The 16181-nt window shown below is 46.8% G+C and overlaps 4 protein-coding genes across 4 annotated transcripts; 1 reads left to right on the top strand and 3 right to left on the bottom strand.

Annotated features, from left to right (window-relative positions):
- Positions 1-835: 835 nt before the first annotated feature.
- F5B22DRAFT_590437 (PEBP-like protein) lies at positions 836-2264 on the top strand. Its single transcript, XM_047973804.1, has one exon. The coding sequence runs from the start codon at positions 1004-1006 to the stop codon at positions 1553-1555; it is 552 nt and encodes a 183-aa protein (XP_047834907.1). The 5' UTR covers positions 836-1003; the 3' UTR covers positions 1556-2264.
- Positions 2265-2751: 487 nt separating this feature from the next.
- F5B22DRAFT_642556 (uncharacterized protein) lies at positions 2752-3923 on the bottom strand (the record flags this gene model as incomplete). The annotated part of the gene is made up of 3 exons (XM_047978140.1): positions 2752-3193; positions 3252-3618; positions 3677-3923. The coding sequence occupies 3 exons, from the start codon at positions 3921-3923 to the stop codon at positions 2752-2754; spliced, it is 1056 nt and encodes a 351-aa protein (XP_047834906.1).
- Positions 3924-9070: 5147 nt separating this feature from the next.
- F5B22DRAFT_346365 (uncharacterized protein) lies at positions 9071-10946 on the bottom strand. Its single transcript, XM_047970939.1, has 3 exons — positions 10536-10946; positions 9717-10446; positions 9071-9649 (listed from the first exon to the last, which is right to left on the bottom strand). The coding sequence occupies exons 1-3, from the start codon at positions 10613-10615 to the stop codon at positions 9356-9358; spliced, it is 1104 nt and encodes a 367-aa protein (XP_047834905.1). The 5' UTR covers positions 10616-10946; the 3' UTR covers positions 9071-9355.
- A 1941-nt stretch (positions 10947-12887) lies between these two features.
- Positions 12888-16111, bottom strand: F5B22DRAFT_633634 (uncharacterized protein; the record flags this gene model as incomplete). Its single annotated transcript, XM_047976860.1, has 8 exons — positions 12888-13484; positions 13565-13684; positions 13736-14043; positions 14109-15509; positions 15580-15681; positions 15737-15806; positions 15866-15928; positions 16019-16111. 8 exons carry the CDS (start codon positions 16109-16111, stop codon positions 12888-12890), a joined length of 2754 nt encoding a protein of 917 aa, XP_047834904.1.
- Positions 16112-16181: the final 70 nt, after the last annotated feature.

Genomic DNA, 16181 nt, shown 5'->3' with positions numbered 1-16181 from the left:
AAAAGGACAATATATAGAATAGCTTTAAAAACAAGGGGTTAACTAGATGGTAGGTAGTACCTTTATTAGCATGTGAGTTGAAATGACAAAGGGAGGTTAATTCATTCGGCGACCGAGAGCCGTGGTGGTCCGGTTCCGTGTCGGCCATTTTCTGCTTGGAAGGCAGCGGTCATATCGTCCGGTTCGGCTCCGAATCGTTACCTGCCTACTGCTACCTCGCACGGTCACGAAGCACATGAGGTAGATAGGTGCGACATGTGACATCAGCATTCATACATCTGTGTATACGATATAGTAGCAGTTGCTAATATACAGACCGAGTGATCTCAAGATTCTATTCTGGGCCAGCCGTTCTGTCTACTCGTTTTGTCTTGTCAAGATTGTGTACGACGCTAAGCTCGGGGCGGTTGCCGAGCCCCGAGACAGCAGTGCCGGAACTGCAACCCAGATCAGCACAATACCACCTAAGTATGTATCTACTTAGTATGTACCTGGGTACGCAAGTATAGGATTTTATATTATATACAGTAGTTGGTGATGAGTACGCATCTATGGCTTGAAAATACTGTTTACTAGGTATATACTAGGACTCGCCCCAAAGCACAGATATGTTTCCCGCAAAACCATATGTTATGGTACGAGTTATACGTTGCGTAATAGTCAGCCAGCAAAGAGAAAACATGGGAACAACCTTCAGGTAACAGTGAACATTAATGTAAAATAACGGATACAGCGAACTAGTGCTGCAGAAGGTAGCATCAAATTAACCACGGGAGTGAGCCGATCACGGCTGTATCCCCTGTCTCGGGTATAAAGCTCGATAATCTGCAGGGACCGTAACAGTAACTGAAAAAAGAGAGCGTGATTGATTGCGAGTAACCGAGTTTAAAATTCTCTACCATTTCTTTAAGACCCAGTCACCTTGATACCTACCTCATAAGCGTCAAAAAACATTTCGTGTTCCGAATTTCCCTCTTTCTAACGGCACTATTCACTCTTCGCGATGGGTCAACAACCCCCAAGCATCCAGAAAGCGTTGGCGGCTGACGCCAAGCTCCGCTTACATTTCCCTGGAGTCACCCACTTAAAAGCCGGCGACAACCTCACCATTCCACAAGCCACGCCCGCGCCAACTCTGTCTATTGCCACAAGCGCGCTGAAGTCGGAGCCCGGCATCAAATATCTCGCCATCTCGGTAGACCTGGATGCGCCATTCCCGTCTTGGTCCTTTCTCAGTCCCATCTTGCATGGTTTGCACTTCGACCTAGTACCCGGCACCCCCGACGCTGATGGTTTCGTTCCGCTCGAGGGCGGCTCGGAATGGCTTGTGCCTTGGCTGCCACCCGGACCGCCCAAGCCCAGCTCGGCACATCGGTATGTTTTCTTGGTGTTTGAGCAGCCCAAGGAGTTAGATGCTGCCAAGATCAGGACCTCGCTCAAATTGGCCCAAGAAGTGAAATTGACAGCCAGATTGTGGTGGAATGAGGAAGATGCTGAGAAGAAGCTTGGGCTCGGCGAGGTTCTGGCTGGGAATTACTTCAACACCCACGCTTAAGTGGTCGACTACGGGAAACCGTCGGTCCATATCACAGATGGCAGCACATGATGGTCACTAAGTACATGGCTATCGATTATCTAAAGTCAAGAGACATTGGGGGTTAGGAAGACTGTTTTGCTTATCTTTCAGTATGCGACCATAAGAATGATACCATAGAATTTGCGTTATGTTTCCTGTTCTCTTCAAGGCTATTGCGTGATGCGAGTCTGAATTTGTCATCCGATGTTATAACCGTTTAATGAATGAATTACGGGACCAATATGCTATCAACTTCCTTCAGGTCCCTGCGTGTTTGCTCCCAAAACAGTATCTTACCTCCGATGCGACTGATAAGTTCTAACCATCCTTGATGGGCCCGGAATCTACACCACCAACAGTACCTACCGTCTACCCTTGTATCCCGACAGGCTCACGAATCCCGCAGAAAGTGGTCAACGGCTCGCTACCAACCTTTGACATGGCTGGATAAAGTCTCTTGTCTGTGATCAAGGTAGCGCCAGAGTTTATGGACTTACATCATGGTCGTTGTCACAGTTTGGACAAGAGTTATGCAAAATCGAGTCGGACTTTGCGCAATTGGTGTGTGCTCGAAACCATCTATCATAAAACCTTAGACTAGGCGACTTTAACGGCACCAACGTCGTACCCCGTTCCTATACACTTTTACTTCTCCCTCTAGTGTACATCACCCAAGCCAGGCCGGTACCAACCAGATGAATATTTTGTTAGGCACGCGGTCCTATGTAGACAGTATCTTCATTGGTGACTTGGAAATACGTGCCATTCTACTGAAATTGTGGCAGTGAATGTATTACTTATAATCGATCGTCCACTTGGTTTATATGAAATTATAGAAACCTTATCATCTTCTCAGTGTCTCCGCTTGCTCGCTCTCCCCTCCTTATCCCCAGATTCCCCCGTTTTGGGATACGTTGGGTACACTGTCAAGTAAGTATTGGTACAGGTTGTGCATTAGCTTTAGGTTGAGCTTATCTATTCTTTAATAGAATGTATTAGAGGTTCCAATACTAGGCCAGAGTTGAGATTTCCAATCCCTTCTATCCTAGGTCGTTTGGCATTCGTCTACCCGATCTCAAAAGCCATATTAGGAACCTGAACCGTACAACCTCGGAGAGACTGCATACGAGGATGAAGGTCCTGCGCACTTGAAATGTCTACAAACATACCTATTATCATGAGAGATACCGCTGTAAAAACTGCGCGAGATCTAAAACGCTCTGCTCGTATGAAATCCAGTCCCTACCCGTAGCTGATACGGCTTTGCTAGAGTCGAACCCGAACGTACCGGCCCTAGGCTTGTAGTCTGGTGAGTACCCCTTTCCGGGTAGTCCTTGCTGTACCTTTAGCGAAGGCATGTCTCTCCTTAATATGTCGGCAATAGCCTGACCGCACCCAGCGGCTGAAGAGCACGCAAAACGTTCCCCATCAGCCTTCTGAGGGTTCTGAGCTGACCACAACAACATTCGTGCAACATCTCTTATGTCGACTGTATCGCCATAGAGCATCATCGGGCCGGGCACTTCCTCTCCTGAAACAACTTTCCAGAAGTCACTATTGGAGTACGGAATATGCCCTGGACTTTTCCAGGGAATAAGCGGTGGCCCCACGAAATATCTGTAAGCACCGTCACTCGTTAGCATTGACTCGACATGCGCGAGGTAGGAGTCCCTACGTAGGCTGGAGAGCCGTCATCCCGAACGTTGGGCGGTGGTCATCTCTGAATTTCCAGAATAACTTTTCAGCGGCTGTCTTGCTAGCGAGATAAGCATGAAAACCTCCCGCTTCATCTCCATCTCGATCAACGATCTCTTTAGATGTGGTATTCCAGTCGCTCTCTGTATAGAGTCGACTCTCTAATGGGAGGTTGAACAAGGCTGCAGCTGATGACATAAGTACAACGCTGTTCATAGTACGAGCGTGCTTCATGGCTGCACTTAAAACGTTCGCCGTGCTGTCTACAGCTATCCGGACCACTTCTGTAGGAGGAAGCGTCCATATATCAGCAATGGGTGAGGCAAGGTGGAAAATTGAACAACATCCTGTGATACTATCTCATTAGCTCCTGACCTATTATGCTGTGGAACGTTTTTGTTGTACCATCGGCGGCAAGCTCGAGAGGCTCGGGTTGGCATATGTCAGAGATCTGTATCACCTCGATATCATCTGCAGAATAACCTAGGCGACAAAGGGCGACCTTCACTTTCTGGCCTGCTAATTTGTTGCGAACGGTGCCACGAACTCGATATCCTTCTTGCAGCAGGAGCTCAGCCGTTCGGCCAGCCAGATACCCATTTAAGCCTGTAATTAGGATAGTACCCTTTGTGAGGTTTCCGTTCGTCGGCATCTTCGGTTTGGGACTGACTTCTAGCCGAGACGAAAAAGAATGAGTCCAGGTGAGAGAATGATATTTAAGTAGAATTCCAGGACTGGACTCCATTTTGTTTGCTTGTTTGCGTCACAATGATACGAACCCCTTACATAGTAGAATGTGCCGCATTGAGGTTTGACAAGTCCACAGGAGTAGTGTGATTGCTTACTCTCCTAAATAGAATACCATGCAATGTAATACAGAAAGCTCCACGAATCGCGCCATTACTACTATTAAAGGGAATTTGGACATTATCAAATATGGGCAAAATCTTGTCAAACATCTGAGGGTTGAGTCTAAAAGTCCAGGTACACTAGAAAATCCTCCTGAGTTGAACATATGTTGTTGAGACGGTTGCTCTAATAACCGTACCCTGCAAGCTCCGACCTAACCTGCATTGTACTTTTACAAAAGTCCAAAAGCGGCGTAGAATATCTATCGGTAGCTATGACCAAGGCGAATTAAACAATACGGACTAGATTAGGGGTCAGAGTCATGGGCCTGACTCGTATTTCGCTCATGAAGTAGCGTGATGATACTGATATCGGAGAGGCTCGACGAGTCATGGTAAATGTGTCGTTTTCTATTGTTACACCTAATCCGCCGTCATCAAGCCACGATCTCTGTTGCAAGCAATGACCCAGACCCTGGCATTACCTGCATAGGGCTGCTTCGATATTGCAATATGATGGCGATCGTTACCTAATTGGTTTTAGATAATGCCTTTAAGCCCTTGCATCATACCATCGGGTTTGCGACAGGTCGTTCAGCTTTGGCTCGACGTCGATAGGTAATTGAACCCAATCCTGTTTGTTGCAGCGGCTAGAATATGTCAGCGTGCGAGAAACCATCCAAAGTGCATAAAAAGCCCGGTAGGATACCGTATCGTTTACGTGTAATCATCCGTGAAACCAAAACCAACTTGTAAACGTGGCGCGGCATCCCTCCTGATGTCTACGTGTGATGGTCTGAGTACGACTGTGACCACTCATCCTGCCTATCACACGTTATACTCAATACTTCATGGCTAGTTGTGGGTGCGTTGTATTGGAAATCATAGCATGGACGATGGATGGCATTGTACAAAGTCCGTAGTTCCAACTACCACCTACTTCAGCTCCCCCGATCCCACCCTATGAAACTCGAGGCGAAAGAAGGAGTTCCCTGGCGGACGAATGCAGGTAGACCAGAAGGACTAAGCATATAACCCGATGCAGGCGTTATTTAGGATGCCATCGGGTGCCAAGCTCAAGTTTGATACCCACGGTCTTGGCATACACTATCTGCAGAATACGTAACCGAACAGGATGTTTGTATCCTTATGATATTAAATAATGGGACGCATTAGTCGGGCATTACCCGAGGTGTCTCTGGCTCGGATTTTTCGAAGAGATGTTTCGAGAGCTCTACTCCATCATAGTGAAAGTTGCACCGATATAGACTCGATTCCATAGCGATTGCGAACAGAGCATTCAGCCCAAGATCACCGTAGAGTCTGCGTTACTTGAAAGCCAATCACATAGAGAAATGAGGTGCCTCAAGCATCTTAGTACGCAGCTTTGCCCAATAAATATCTGGGACATCTCAGGGCTGCATGAATTACATAATCATGTGCTAATCCTAGCTTCGTCTCATCATGTAATTACTATGTGTAGTATTATTTATTGGCTATGAAAGCGTGTCACTCTTGCATCTTTGCTGTGTCTGATGCACAGCACTGTCCCACCACACAGGTGATATGATAGCTATCACATGTGTACACGGTCTCAAGCCTTCACTAGCTGAGCTGTATTAGATTTGCTATATTTTGAGTTGACGTAAATCAGATCAGTGGCGTATCTAGGCCTGAAGACAGTTTGGTTTTCTGAGTTGGAGGCCTGAGCGCGTCCAAAATACCAATCTCAGATCAAGAGTTCAAGAAATAGAGGACAACAGATAGGTCACTGGCTGTATGAAAGAAAAACCTGTATCTTTGATGCCGGCAAACTGACTTGTAAATATATACAAATACCACTGATCAAATGCCAATATGACTTTCACAGTGATATTCATAAATTCCAGGTAATTAGAGATTATGAAAAAGCATAACCTCTTATTGTATATCTGGGGAATTATTGTAAGCTAACCCTCGGCTTGAGTACAGACATGCTCAACCTAGCCTTATTGATGGAATGCTGAAGAGACAGCTATTAATGAAGTTCCACGTGAATACTTCTTGTAGTCTTTCCCATCATGATTCCTCCAATTGAGGTAGAAACGCCAGATTCAAAGCCTCGCTACCTGTTACACGCGCATTCGGCTCAATCTGCAGATCGCCCACGACTACGGGTGCATGCCTTGCAAAAGACCCTTCGTGAAATTGCATGATATTCCATGCAGCATGAAACCTAGTAATGGATAGCGAGGTTATACAGACTTTACAGACTTTGCTGGCAATGATATATCTCGGACTTCGAAAATAAGTAGAGGCCGACGAAGGCCGGACCAATCGTATTAGAATCAAGTCATTCGCTAAGGCCGATGAAGGAATCTGATGACTAAGGACCTTAGCAGCTCTAACAGATTTATTGTATTCTTATTAAATTCCATTCCAGCTCCAGTCATTGTTATGCTACTCGATAAATGTTACACGTGCAACCTCCGTACCAGCTGAATATGCAGTTCGCCTTGCACTTCGGCCGTACGAAGGACTATTGCAGGCTGTCCATAATCTTTCAAGACATGCAGGCAATATTGGAAAGTGAGGTTATACAGACTTCGCTTCTTGAAACAGACCCCAGAGACCTAGGCGGTCTAGGCTGGCAGACCAGTTGTATATAGAGTCAAGTCAAGTCACCAACAGCCAAGAAGGAGTTGGTTAGTCAAGGACTCATGCAGCCCAAGTTGTTCATTATAATCTGAATTCTCGGTTCCAAGCCTAGTATCTTCTGCCTTTGTCATATAAGCTAGATCTCATGGCACTATAAATAAAGGAAAGTAACACATGATTAATAGAATACTACTAAATGGCAGGCTCGTGTAGAGCCTTTATTAATCCGGTGAGGCGTCATTTGGTGACTGCGATAAGTTATAATTTAACCCTCTCTCTGTGTTAACTAATCGGAAGGGAAAGATGTAACCGTATCGGTGTCAATTAGCAACGACAACTCATTATTCCACTCTGGTCATCAAAGTTTGCTCACCTAAAGAAGGCGTAAGTCTAGCTGCCAGCCTTAGTGTTGCTATAACAGCATTTGCTTAATTTATTAATATAATAATCTGGATAGTTTTGTATCTTTTTAATAGATCCTAATTTTAAATTGAGACGTCTTTATAGGGTGTATATCCCTATACATCCTGATCAGCGTAGAAAGGAATACTACTTGTGAGTTACGTAACGAGTAAAGCTACCTTGTTGAGCCTCTTACACATTGACTGCGATCAAGACAAGATCCCCGAATTAGTGCCACAAGATTTAACTACTTCCCCTATATTGTTAAACAAGACAAAAAGAAACTAGTTTTTTTTATATGAATGCATCTGTGTAAGATTAATTCTAACGAGTCTTACCCCATTGAATCCTCACTATTCTTACAAAATAAGATTTAAAGAAAGGAATTTCCTGAACCTCTTTGGTATGGCGGTAATCTTATCACTGAAGAGACATCAATACTATTAGCCACAATAACTTTTAAATAAGTTGGTACTTATGAAATAAAGGATTGATATATGCAATAATTATATTTCTAGTTTAGACCGGAGCAGCCAGTAGATTTTCGTTGTCAATATTCCAAGAACATCAACGACCAGAAGAACTGGCTACTGCAAGCCTGCCATATAGATCAACCGCATGGAATACCTAGGTATTAAGCTTGCGCGTTTTCCTTGGCGGTAGTCAGAACAAGAATGTAACCCAAGAGAAACCGACACCGAGAATTACCCTATCTCATACGGGATTCGCCTAGGAACAACATGCAGGTATTACAGGATGATTGCCGTTTCCCAATTTTCCGACTTCGGTATATGTAGATACCTGCATGTCCGTTCAACGCCGTGTGCAACCACCCGACCGTCCATTCGCCAGGCGCGACATGTTGGTATGATGTCGAGTCCTCGCAACCAAACTGACGACATCCAAGGAAAACAGGATCCTGTATCCCACTGGCATGGCACGGGACGACTCCAGATCCGGTTACGGATATACAGTTGCCGCACATTGTTCGAGTTTCGGGGGTACCATACAGTACAGTACAGTACCTAAATAAATCACAAGTCAGACGCGCGCGCGCGCGCACGCGCAAAGCATACCGTACCACCTATCCTAATATTAGCGCGCAGCTGCGCGTGAGACATGCGCATTACACATGCATATCATACACTCATGGTTATAGGTAAAACATCAGGTTTTGCCGCGGCCCCCCTCTCTAGGCTACAGTTTAAAGTCCAATCCTGGCGCGTCTTGTTCCGAACTGGTATCTACCTATAGCTGCGTCCCTATGCATAGATCATGCATGCATCCTATCAAAACAACATCAAGCAAGGACCATCTTATATCTTATGTAGGAGCGGCGTTCTTGGCGTTCGCGGCCGAGATAGAATCAGGTATCAATTGGGCAACGCCCTTAGAGATAGATAAGGAGGTGGATAATCAGGGTAGTAGCAGTAGTATGCTTACGCGGCGTGGGTGCTGGCCTGGCACCGATAACGATACAGACTGTATAGCTGTCGGATGATGAGCTGGGTTGAACGCTCAAATATTTTACGCAGAGGCCGTGCATGTCACAAGCAATAGGAACGATAATATTCACAGTGAGTGAGGAGACATCCGTCTTCGAAGACACTAGAATACTACGCGTCATCTTCACAGATTGCAATTTACACGATGTAGGTGCTGTTGCTTGAATATACTTGGCAACGAGGATCTCAATATCAAGCTCGACCTAGTATTACATTTAATCTATATACAATTGCAATTCATCATGTTGACAGTTGGTGTGCGGATATCACCTTCACCCATAGCACTGGAAAGTCAAAGATACCATGTCAATGGCGTCCGAGGAAAAAAAAAATATGTATCATTCATTACCGCCTAGACTCCCTTTGCGTAACCCTGAAGCAATATTGAAACCGAGAAACATATAACTTTATGAGACCGCTATGAGTCAACAAACAAAAAAGAGCAACACAACCTATGGGCTCTTCGAGGGATTGTTCCAACAGTACCGTGCTATGGAGACTCCGTTGTATCCTCGCTTATATACCTAGGCGCCATCGGTAACTACCAGTGCCTAGGTTGAGGTCATACCTATAATGCTGCCGAAATGAATATCGTCGAATTTATCGTCATGCCTATAGTCCAAAGGCTTTCGTTTATTGGTAATTTCCCGCGTGTAAACTGTTTCATCTGATTGAAACCTGGATACTCATCGTTATAGAATCTCCTTGAGTTGTTGCTTCTGCTGGGGAGTCAGATAGGTGGGAAACTTGACATTGTACTTGATGATGAAATTTCCGCGTTCGTTCTGTTTCTTTGAGATAGGCATCCCCAGTCCGGGATATGAATCTGTCATACCAGTTCCGGTAGGGCCGCCTTTCTCCAGATTGAGTTGCTTTCCATCGATAGTTGTGACGGTCCGCTTCCAGCCAGTCAATGCCTCTTTGAGATCCAGTTCAACCGTGTGAATGAGATCATCACCGTCGCGAACGAATAATGGGTGTGGTTTCTGGGAGTCATGTTAGCCCTTCTTACTGCTTAATACTGAACACGAGTGGTCAAAAATTGGAACCTACTTCTTCGACGATGAAGTGCAAGTCTTGTTTACCGCCCTCTTCCTGGTCTCCGACACCCTTGAACTTGATCTTGCTGCCTTTCTTCAAGCCGGGTTTGATCGGAACTTCCAACACTTGATCGCTAGTTGTTCTCTTACCACTCTCATCAAATGTCTTGCGCTTAATCTTCATCTTCTTCGTGATACCATTGAACAACTCCTCTAAAGTCAGTGGTAAGGCACGCTCCACAGTTGTGACCTCAGGTGCCGCATCCCTTGTGGCGCCGCCCCGATATGGGTCTCCGCCCGGATAACCTCGCATACGGCTGGATCGGCCAGTAGAGGCTCGAGGGATAGCACCACCAAAGATGTTGGCAAAGTCGTCATCGTCTCCTACCCCAGCGCCCCCTCCACGCATGAATTCGGCAAATATGTTCTCAGGATTACTGAAATTGAAGGGGTTACCACCACCGTTAGTGGTAAAGTGGAATGATCGTGCGCCAGTGGGTATGCCGCCGCTACCAAAGTCAAAGTTTTGGAATCCAGCGGGCATTTGACCCCCGGCGAAAGGATTGTCCCCTGGGGGAGGGGCTGTGCCACCACGAAGTAAATATTCTAGCCCATATTGGTCGTATATCTTGCGCTTCTCGGGGTCAGAAAGGATTTCGTAGGCTTGGGAACATTCTTTGAACTTCTCGGCCGCGTTCGGGTTGTCCTTGTTCTTGTCTGGATGATATTTCAAAGCAGCTTTACTGGACGCAAGTTAGCAAGAGAGTCCAGGTGAGTTGGCGTGAGGAATTGGGGAATTCGATATGGTGTGGAGGATGGATTTGACGCTTACCGATATGCCTTCTTTATCTCATCCTGGGTTGCATCAGGCTTGACGCCGAGTTGATCATAGAGCTTGGTCTCCTTCACCATGATGATAGAGTTTGAACAATAGAGAGAATGATTTTTGATAGGTGATGGGAAGATGGAAGGGAAGTAGTAGATGTGGTTGTACTTGACGTTGAGTGGTTAAGTTGAGGGTGGTTGGTAAAAGCACAATCAAGGTTGCTTGATGACGTTTAGGATTGTGGAATCCACATCGAATTGTGTTGAATGGTTGGCCGAAGGGCTGATTGCGGAAATGAAAAGATTAATTCAGTTATGTTAAGTTAAAGTCAACAAAAGGGGACCAAAGGTGACGTAGAGTGGCTCGAGGGAGAGTGTGGGTGTTGTGTCTCTTAGAACTAATAGTTATTGTGGCCAGTGGAAAGCCTGGTTGGAGTGGTCCGTCTTAGAAGCTTCGCGAAGGGGCCGGAGAGTGTGCAGGGGACAGAACGACGACGGGAATGGTGGTGATAATGGTGGAGGACCAGATGGTGATGACAGGTGACGTTATTTAGCACAGATCACTGAGCCGATTGTTACCGAATCATTTGCTTGCGTCGACAGAGGGATGGACAGGAAGAGTTAGAGATAGAGACGTAAAGGGCAGAGGAGGCAGAGGTGATACGATGATTTGATGTCCTCGCACGGATATTAGAATGACTACAGTCGGTCTTCTTTGTCTTTATGAACTGTTTTGCACGGGCGTGTTGCTAGAGGACAAGAGGCAATGGATGGGTCGATACCTTGGTAGGCAGATGGGTCTGTTTAGCAGCAGCAACAACCAAAGCAAGGCGGTCAAAGGAAATGCACCGGTTGCTCTGGGAGAGGCACAGGAAGCAGAGAGACCAGAAAGCTTGGAAAGTTGGAGAACCAACCATCTCTTGATGGAGTCGATGTCGGATGGGATGACAATGACGCCCAATCAATGGTGGGGTCGCGGGGTAGCACTCTGGTAGCACCTAGGAGCACCTAAGGAGCACCCAGTACCTAGCACCATCAGACACCACCCACTACTTCGTAAGTAGGTACCTCCCAGGATACCATTCAGAGGTGTACCTAGTTGTACATGCCTACCTGATATTACCGGGCACAAGGCGTATCACCTGGGCTATTGCAGTGCCCTTTGCTAGACGCAGGTGACGCCTACCACTGCAATTCGGTGGTCATGCGACGGGGCCGGTTGGCTGTGAGCCGGAATTCGAGGGAATTCAGGGGCATATCTGCTCAACTAGCCATTTGTCAAATCTGCTGCAGACTGATAATACCAGTACATACTGCATTGATTTAAGTCTCTTTACATGTACCTGCACAAGTTACATACATAGGAGGCACTTCATAGTTGGTACCTGCTGTATGTACTTTGGTGGGTCTGCGTGCTCTATAGAACATTCTCGAAGCTTCTATCGTCCTTATGGCTCTACCCAATTATATCATACATAGATAGTATAACAGCCTCATGAAACTGTGTTACATCAATAGGCACACAGAGTCCTTCAATATGATGCCAGGTCCCATATCATACATCGCTTAGAAAACATACCTAATCCACACTGGAGTAATCAACTACCTGGAGAACATGGGTCATGTAAATATCTATTCATCAAGCTTGCTCTCGCTCCGTTAATGCGTCTACTAGGTAGTCTATCTGCATGTTGCTTTGGGTATATCAAGGAGTAGACGGGCATATCAACATTGATCCCTCTGCGCCGTTCTCATGCTACAGTAACATCCTCCAACTGTGGGTATCAATTGGGATATGATGGCTGAAACCGGGCTGGCTTCCCAATAAGCCCATTTCCATTGTCGACCGAGTCAAACCCTGATAGTGTGCCCGAATCCTTGGCCGTTGCAACTCATACATAAATGAGGAAACTAACTCGCCGATTAGAACCTTGGGAGCAGATACATGTTGTTGCTCGGCTCACCATCTGCCACGATCTCTTCGTCAACTGTTGACCTCTCCGATGACCCTTCCAATTATTGTTGCGATGCTTGTATAGATTATCCACAGGAAGTGAACTGCCTATCGCAAGCGGAATCTTGCACCCATCACGAATCTCCATGTAAACTGAGCTTCTCGCCGTAACCGTAATGCTACACTTGTCCAGAAAGCCCATACGAGCTGAATTGCCCGTCGTATCTGTAATGCTATGCCCCTCCATAACATTACTGCGAACTGAGCTGTCCATTGTAAGAAAGATACTACGCCTGCCCAGAATTTCCAGATGGATCGAGGTAACCATAGCAAACAAAAGACTATGTTCGTCCAGGACACCCTGATGAATCGATGTGCCGGTGGTAATTGAAATCCGCTTGGCTTCTAACCACCTCTGAATTCGGGTTCCGCATCCAAGTCCATGAGGTCGACGGAATTTTGCGCTGGATGATCTGCCTGAGCCAAGAATGATATCCTGCCACCTTTACGTTCGCTCATTTCTGGTGCCTTATGACTAAAGGTGTTCTCCACGTCTGGAATAATAGCGCTATCACAGTGATGAACTCCAGAGCCGCCTTCTTCCTCCTTTTTCGTATGCTTTGTTACCACCTGTTCGTGAGTCTCACACTTCTCAACATGTGATTCAACTACATTGCTAGAGTTGGTGCGCTCGGAATCAATATGTTGATGCGTGGGTTCAGTTGTGTTGTTGAGAGCTGGTAGGCTATCGTCAAATGCAAACTCAACCTCAGCTAGATCACTTCGAATACTGCCGTTGGTAGCAACAGACGAGCCGACACTATATTTTCTTTTACCGCCAGTTCCAACTTCAGAGGGAAGCTGGGACAACGCTGCGGCAGTTACGCCTGCTTGTGATTGATTTTGCATTTGCATCTCTTGATTCTGACTCTTCACCTCGCGCAAACTTGCTTCCTGCGCAAGCTCCTGCTGAAAGAGGCGATTGTCATGCTTGATAAAGGTCTAAATAGCTCGTTAGCCGTTTTCTCTTGGTTCCTAGGTTTTCTTCCGTTTTCGAAGTGGAAGGGGTTGATTCTACGCACACGAAGAGCATCCGAAAGAGGGATTCTCTCCCGATTCAACGCTACTTCTGAAGCATACACGAGAATGGGATTTTTTGACTCGGTTCCCGCGGCTTGCAGGACATCGTCAGGCGTCACTTTCTTCGAAGACGATTAGTACAGGGACTCGTTCATCGAGTTGTATATGCATACCTCGCACTTGATGGGCGATGCGTCGCTCGCAACGTATCCAACCTTCCACCACTGGTCTTTCGCCGATGGCGTGGCTTCAGAGAAAAGATTGAGCTGGCTGTCTTCTCGGACGCAAACGTAAGCCACGTCAGTAGTAGTAGCCACACCACGCAGAAGGTATTTGATAGTTGGATTCCAGAACTCAGGGCGGTAAGCGTCTTGTGAGCGAAATACGAAAAGGTCATTGTCTGCTTCATGTTCTTGGCACGTAAGTCGCTTGCGGACTATGTCTAGATAGTGATTTAACTCCTGCTTTTTACGCTGACATCCTGGGCTTGATTAGTTCCGAACACTGTCCTGTGAGATATACGTGCCAAGGTACTCTTCTACTTACCAGTCACTGTCCGCTCGGCTTCTTCGATTTTGTCCCTACAGGCTTGTATGATGTGTTTCCATTTTTCTTGTTCAGACAATTCTTTGTCGGTATAGATGGAGGGTCCAGACCATGTATGTATGAGGCGGAGGTCGTCCATGCTGTACGGCGAGCCCCGCTTCCATTGATCTTCAAATTGACGCCATTGTACATCTTTACTGTGTCGCTCGAGCAGCTGCTCAGCAAATTTCATTAGTCTAGCACAGCACTGACGAATATCGTGCTTGTCTCGAAATCCCTGCAGATTGAAACAACAGAGTTCGCCTGTGCAAGCGACAAGTTCCTCTTCCTTCCAAGCTAATTTCTCGAGCGCGCTTCTAATCTGACGGATTTGGGTCTGAAAGTGTATGGCAAGGTCCTTGCGGTCATTCATGTACCGGTCGGCATAGAAAATTGCTGGTATCTCACAAGGCTTTGAAAAGCCCGAACCTCCAAATCGAATGGTAAGAACCTCACCAGGCTTCAACAAAACTGCGGTCTTAGCGTTATGGGGGAAACTGTAGTCCAAGGACAAAGCACTGGACCACAAGAGATGATCCAGTGCATCATACATGGTATCTACACGCGAATAGCTCTCGAAGTCTAGCGCGAGGTCTAGGAAGATAAAGGAAGTAGTGGTATCTTCTTCCTCGTCCTGCCCGCTCCATTCGGGATCATTATCTGACGGTGGTATTACAGGCATTATCATACCAGTCGTGGTCATCTCCTCAATACCACAGTTAGGATTAGCAATGCTTGTTTCTTGCAATGCTTGAAAAAGCTTGTCTTCAACATCTGGCATCCACGAGCCAAAAGTCGGGTCAATGGCTTTCGTCTCTGCAAGGCTGTCAGCGCTCGCATAACTTCTTTCCGAACTGTCTAAAAAGGCCAGCAGGCGATGCAGCTCTTCGACGAAATCCGGATGTGCGTCTTCACCCCAGACTTCCTCCCCCCTTGCCAACTTCCCGAGTACAATTTGCCTCAAGATTGGCTTGCCTTTCCACCATTCAGCACCCTGGCCGTACACAGATGTTGGCACACCGCAGCTCAGAAGAAAATTCCTGGCAAGAGGTATCTGGTTATAAATTGAAAGAATCGCTCCTAATCTATGTAGCTTAGTTTGTCGCAGAAAAGCTGGTGCATCTGCATCTCTTCTTCGATTCGAGGGTGGTGGATCGGTTGCATCAGTCTCCGCCGTTGCTTTTGTCGGTATCATCGCCCATTTCTCAGATTCATACTCAGAGCGATTCGCGGGACCAAAATATTTGGAGCTCGTCTCGTTGTTGATAACGCCGGCCTCTTGGGGCACTACACCGGACTCGGCAGCGGACTCAGCGATCGCTCGGGCAAGGTCAGCATCCTCCTGGGTGGCATTCGAGGGACCTTGTGCGCCAGACATCAGCATCGATTCTGAAGTCGAGCAGGATTGATACCTGCAAGTCTATAAGCCTACCCAACGGTGATCGATTATTCGTTCGTGAGGGAGGCCGTGTGGGGGCCGCGTTGTTAACATGGCTTACGACGGGGACTTCGTCGGCGCTTTGAATATTAAAGGCTACACAATAGTATAAGCAGGAGCCATGTCGAGAAAGAGGAGCTAGACTGCTGACACCATCCATGGCCTCCGTTGTTCCACCCCCCTTCACGATCTGTGTCGAAAGCCGATTCATCCCACTTGTACTGAAAGATTCTGTGAGTCCTTATCGGGGTCAAAGGGGCCGATGGGCTACAGGAAATACCTTGGTGCTTGCGGGATCGTCCAACTTTTCGTTGATCGCGGCCCCAAGATCATTCTTGTTTGCCTATATGTGCAGCGAAATCCGTCAGCGACCATGGCCATGACCGTAATGCTCGATTTGTAGTCTGGGTGGTGTTAATAGGTCGGTCTGTACCTTCAAACGACTAACTGCTTCGGCGCGTGGAATGTTGAACATATCCTGCAGCGTGAGAATATCGCCATCTTCAGGCTCCACTGTATACGCCATCATGAAGACACAGCAGCCCTGAGTGAAAAAGGAGAGGGGCGTGTTTTGATGAGCATGGGAGACTGTCTGA

The sequence above is a fragment of the Xylaria bambusicola genome, assembly GCF_022495145.1.
Source record: "Xylaria bambusicola strain CBS 139988 unplaced genomic scaffold F5B22scaffold_4, whole genome shotgun sequence".
NCBI classification, from domain to species: domain Eukaryota; kingdom Fungi; phylum Ascomycota; class Sordariomycetes; order Xylariales; family Xylariaceae; genus Xylaria; species Xylaria bambusicola.
The sequence above is the reverse complement of the archived record's forward strand: the minus strand, read 5'-3'. Positions and strand labels throughout refer to the sequence as shown.